General features: G+C 42.1%; 1 protein-coding gene across 1 annotated transcript in view; it reads right to left on the bottom strand.

The window, feature by feature from the left end:
* The window catches only part of LOC310798399 (NACHT, LRR and PYD domains-containing protein 12-like), a gene marked incomplete at both ends in the record, with an annotated part of 101,429 nt that extends 95,783 nt beyond the window's left edge, over nucleotides 1-5,646 (bottom strand). The window contains 2 exons of the mRNA XM_083660953.1: nucleotides 5,235-5,264; nucleotides 5,537-5,646. Coding sequence (XP_083517079.1) covers nucleotides 5,235-5,264; nucleotides 5,537-5,646 — 140 coding nt within the window. The remainder of the gene's footprint in view (nucleotides 1-5,234; nucleotides 5,265-5,536) is intronic.
* Nucleotides 5,647-6,000: the final 354 nt, after the last annotated feature.

Genomic DNA, 6,000 nt, shown 5'->3' on the forward strand with positions numbered 1-6,000 from the left:
GTTTCTTACTCTTTGATGGGCTTATTATAAATATTTGACGCTTGTGAAGCATGTTGTGACTCTACTCTGTGAGAGCTGCTGTATGAATCAATTGTAATATGTTAGGCATTAGCCAGGCTGTCAGGCGCTTTAACCATGGTCCCCACACCTTATTCTTCAACGTCAAATTCAAGGATCCAACATGCCAGTTTGAGACACGGATCAAGATGAATTACTGTTACAACACTAAGAATGAGAACTAGCAGCTTTACAGAAGCTCACATACAACTATTAAAAAGAGAGAGGCTTGAATGTGTCAACACTTCTCAACTGTGCCGTGTTCAACCTAATTACAATGTTAAGTTAAAAACGTTAAGTTAAGATTTTCTAAAACTTTCAAGGCATTGATTCTTACAACTTATTCATTACAAACTCTCAAGGATTTCAAGGACCTGTGGGAACCCTGTTTAACTCAGACAGCTCAGTAAAGTCAAGTCAGAAACAAGTTGCAGACAGAACATCTGGTCAGGTTTGGACCAGATTCAATTGCAATCTACACACACTGTTGTCTTTATAATATCTGACAGAAAGATGGCCGTGCAGTGTGTCAAACCAACTCAGAAATAAAACTGCGTCATTTAGGCCTTCTTCGATCAGATCATCATCTCAGAATTAAAAGATAATGATCTCATTTCATTTGTAAGAACCGGGCTGAGTTTGTACCATGTGAATGCAGTACACACATAGTTCAGTAGAAAACAGACTCAGAGACTGTTACATTCAAATAATAACAATGTTGTAATAATACTCACCCTGCCTCCGTCTGTGTACCTGCTCTGCTCTGCCTCAAAATGTCTGACTGCTTCACGAGCCACACCCAGATGCATACCTGAACAGGTGTGCGCATGTTATGAAACCTGATGCTCTTCATTTTGCCATGTGCTGTATACAGCTGCAACCTGGAGCATCTCCAAATGGGACAGGCCTCACCTTCAAGTGGGACGGACCAGTGACAGGTAGTTTTCCAACCAACTCCAGTGAGAATCCCCTGCCGCCTATATCCACCTTCTATCTATTTACAGATATGGGACCATTTCATAAACAAAGATAACACATTTAAAGGCACTAAATGTGATATTCAGCACTAGTAGAAGGCAGCAATCCACTGCTATATATCTAGAGACAGCCGAGTAATATTGTTGTGAGCAGTGAAGGAAGCCACGCCCTCTCTGTTATAAAAACAGGCTTGTTTCCAGCATGTCTAAACGCCAGCTCCTTTGTGTGTGTGTTGCGACCCCCCCCCCCGTGTTTATAACTAAACAGAGACGATTCCATTCCAAATTATTTTATAAATATGACTGTAAAAGCTACAAGAATAACCTAGATAAGCTGTGGTTCTGAATCAAATTTATTTTCATTAATAAAAAGACCATTTCTGCCATGACAATTGTGAAATTTAAAGGTCTTAAAAAGTATCTTCATTCCAGAGATATCAGTACCAGCATCAGAAACACACATCTGTCAAGTTAAGAGACAACAAAACACACAGGTTCACTGCTGTAAATAAAAATGACCACTGACCAGTCCATCTCAAATTGATTTTTTTTTGTATGATAATGCATTTTGCATGCTAAATAATGTCTCCTCAGCTGACACACACACGCACAGACGCACGCACGCACGCACACGCACGCACGCACGCACGCACGCACACACACACACACACACACACACACACACACACACACACACACACACACACACACACACACACACACACACACAGTCAGATTCCCTAGAAAACGTGTATCAGTTCAGTTCATGTAAACAGTGTGAAGCGTCTTGGATGTTTTCCTCGTTTGGCTCGGGACTGAACGCTCCTCGAGACGCATCATGTCCCGCCTGTACGGCAACCATTTTAGGGCATCCTCGTCAGTCAGAGTATAGGCTATCGTTCCTCAGTCTAAAGCGTTGTCAGTTGTCATGTCTCCTATAGTAAACCGTCGAGTGTGCTCTGAAACACCTTCAGTCCTCACACGAAAACGCTGTCATTCCTCCTGCCTCACTAAAAACGTTGTCGATCCTCCTGCAGACTAGCTGTCAGACATCACTCAAACTAGCTGTCAGGCATCACTCCTCACGTCTCACACAAAAACGTTGTCGATCCTCCTGCAGACTAGTTGTCAGACATCACTCAAACTAGCTGTCAGGCATCACGCCTCACACAAAAACGTTGTCGATCGTCCTGCAGACTAGTTGTCAGACATCACTCAAACTAGCTGTCAGGCATCACTCCTCACGTCTCACACAAAAACGCTAACCCTAACCCTAACCCTAAACGTTTATATTTAAAATAGATTAAAGTAGTAATCTATGAGACCCAATATAATTAACATAGTAACACTAAGAGGAACATCTAGTTTAATTGACAATAGACTATATATATATTTATATATATATATTTATATTTCTTGAAATTCTTTCAACACAAAGACCGGAAGGCTAAATTTGGACACATGTAAATTAAACATAAAAAGTTAAATGGCTTTAAGGTAGATTCCTAGGATACTTCTTTATTGAATGGGAAAGCTTATTTAATGGTAAACTGTTGTTCCATCAGGCATAAGATATCCAAACAATGTAGGGTGTGTGCAGAAAACATTTGACTTCTCCAATAGCCTTGGTTATGGCCTCTTGGAAGACATCCAAAGAATAGCAAGTAGAGGTGATACACATTAAGCAAAATGGAAGGTTTTGGTCTTGTGAAGTTATTTGCAAAATTTAGATACACAAGTCATGTGTATGAGTGATGACGTCAGCTGCAGTTAGGAAGAAACAGTTAAAACCCCCAGTTCCATCAAAACATTATTTTCTATCCAAATAAGTAAACAGTTTGACGGTGCAGTAGTTTGAGTGCTCTCCTATTACAATTTATTTATTTAAAAAGACAATGTATCTTTTCCATTTTTATTTTCAATTCTTGTTTTTGTCAGAGGTTAAGACAGATAATTCACCAAAATTCAGTATAACAGTTGTCCTTTGTAGGTCAATAACTATGGAGGGTGGATCGTGCCTAAATCAAATACAATACACACAACTAAATACAATACACACATTGAAATACAATACACATATTGGAAATACAATACATATATTGAAAATACAATACACATCTGAAGAATACAATACATGTGTAACAATAAATACAATACCAAAATGCTTAAATACAATACACATATTGAAAATACAATACACATCTCGAAAATCCAACAACTGTATTGTATTTTCGAGATGTGTATTGTATTTTCAATATGTGTATTGCCTTTTCAATATGTGTATTGTATTTCAATGTGTGTATTGTATTGAATTTTGGCATGGGTGATTCGTGCCATAATCAAATACAATACACACATTGAAATACAATACACATATCGAAATACAATACACATATTGAAAATACAATACAGTTGTTGGATTTTCGAGATGTGTATTGTATTTTCAATATGTGTATTGTATTTTCAATATGTGTATTGTATTTTCAATATATGTATTGTATTTCCAATATGTGTATTGTATTTTCAATATATGTATTGTATTTCCAATATGTGTATTGCATTTCCAATATGTGTATTGCATTTTCAATGTCAGTCAGGAACAGGGCCGGCGCCAGGATGAAATGACTGAGGGGGCTGATTTTTTTTTTTTCCGATTTTTTTTTATATATGATATTTTTATATCGTAAAACATAGGTTATATACCCGCTATGCCTATTTCTGGACTTTTTAACCATAATAACCTCTGAAAAGCGCAATAACAACACAAGAAAGACTACTATTCAAAATCAAATAAAACATTTATTTCACAGCAGCAGATTAAGTGAGGGGGCCGAAAATTGAACTGAGGGGGCTAAAGGCCTAAACATGGTCGTCCGTCCGCCTCGAATTGGAGCCGTCTCGCCGTCTGCCGGCGCCAGCGAGCCCTACATGCTCGGACGCCACTACACCCTCCCTCCTCCCACCCCCCTCCTCCTGTGGAAGCTCCGTATGAAAATGGCGGAGATTGTGTGCCAGGCAGTCTGAATGAAATTGAATGTAACGTTCCCAATTCTATGTATTAAATTCTAAAAAACGACCCTCAACATTTGGGAAGGCTAAGCCACACAACTAGTTCGTTATAATCTAACATCATGCTTTGAAAGGCGACTTTACGACGAAGAGCCAAGGCAACGGCCAATCACAACTCTCCTGCAGCTGTCGTCACGCACGTATCGTCGCGGTGAAGTCACATTTTCGAGCAGCCCCCGTCAGCCGACGGCGGCCCCTCCCCGTAGGACGGCGCTCCACCCGCCGTCACACGGGGAGGGCGGGGCGAGGCTCTGACGGACGACCATGTTTAGGCCTTAAGCCCCCTTAAGCTTCTGGCATACTCTTCGCGCCCAGCCAAGCGCATAGGGCGCACGGCGATTATGACGACATCGCACGGGGCGTGTCGGGGGGCGAGGCCTGAGCGCAGCGCGGCGCGTCCATGGAGATTTTTCTATCAGCGCGTCGGTTTTGCTGCCTGTGCCTGTGAGATCTCCGTGGTAGGCTATCAGCGGATATCTGCTGTGATTGAGTCCTCACCGTCGTAAAGTCGCCTTCAAAGCATGCTGTTCGATTATAACGAACTAGTTGTGTGGCTTAGCCTTCCCAAATGTGGAGGGGTCGTTTTTTATAATTTAATACATAGGATTGGGAACGTTACATTCAATTTCATTCAGACTGCCTGGAGCCTGGAGCTGCGCACTGAGTATGTTCTGTTTTGGCCCGCGCAGAGTGCGCGTGCCCTCCTCTGAGCCCCGCCTCCAGCGCGTGCGCGAAGAGTATGCCAGAAGCTTTAGGCCCCCTCGTGGCGCCGGGCCTGGTCAGGAATGTTTCCCGTTTTTTTTAGTTGTGACGTAATCACTCCGTTCCCGCTCCACTCAGCTGGCTCGAGTGCACCACCCAGACACTATAAGACTAACATGACACTGTCATGAACCTGTCATATAACCGTAACATGAATGAATCGAGATACACCATCAGATCTTTCTCCTCCCCTCTCCTCACCTCCTCCCCTGTCATATAGATACCTCTCAAAACCAATAACCCTATTCTTTCTGTTTAACCTGATATTCAGGTGGATGAGAACTACGGCATCGACTGGATTGGATCCAGTGACCCGGGACATGCTTCTGTTATTCAAGTGCATGAGATTCAACTGTCACGCCAACTTACTCAGGCAGAGCTAGACCATGCTTCCTCATCCTGACAACACAGAGAATGATTATGGGGTGCGCTTGTATTTGCGCACAGTGGATGTCTTGACTAGATTGTTATAACATTGCTGAATCGATTCATAACAGTTAAGAGACAAAATTAACCCCCCCCCCCCCAACAATCCATTTTGAAAAACAAGTTCTAATAAATAAATAAAACTCTTGCGTATACTGTTCAAGTGTGCACATTCTTTTGTTAAAAAATAAAATAAAATAAACACCAAAAAGAGGCAACAGGCATACAGCTATAAGATTCCGAACCCTGTGTCACAGGTGTTCACAGCAGCTGTAAGATCATCAGAAAAATCCTTGAAGGATGTGTAGTGGCCAGGGACTTTCAGGAGTTCGGTGCAGGTGGCTGAAGTCGGCATCTTGACCCAGGAGCAGTAGAGGACATTAATAAAGTGCACAGTCGGTAACCAAGCTCAAATCTGTATTTTGGGTTTCTCATAGCCTAGCTAGCTAATGTTGTTAGCTAGCTAGCACTATCCTTTCATTCCAACAGCTAGCGTTTACTGTGGATTCACAAAGGGACCGTCACGAACAGCGAGAGCAGCCGGCCGGCTGCCATTCATTCTCAATGCATGCTGGCGTCTTGGCAGCAGCGAGCAGCGCGATGCTAGCTAGCGATCTGAGCTAGCTAACTAGATATTTTCCAGTGGTTTTGACGTTAACGTTACCTTGCACAGCACCACGAACTCTTGATTCCATGGAAGTTGATCCAT

This window comes from Poromitra crassiceps, assembly GCF_964638095.1.
Source record: "Poromitra crassiceps genome assembly, chromosome: 2".
NCBI lineage: Eukaryota > Metazoa > Chordata > Actinopteri > Beryciformes > Melamphaidae > Poromitra > Poromitra crassiceps.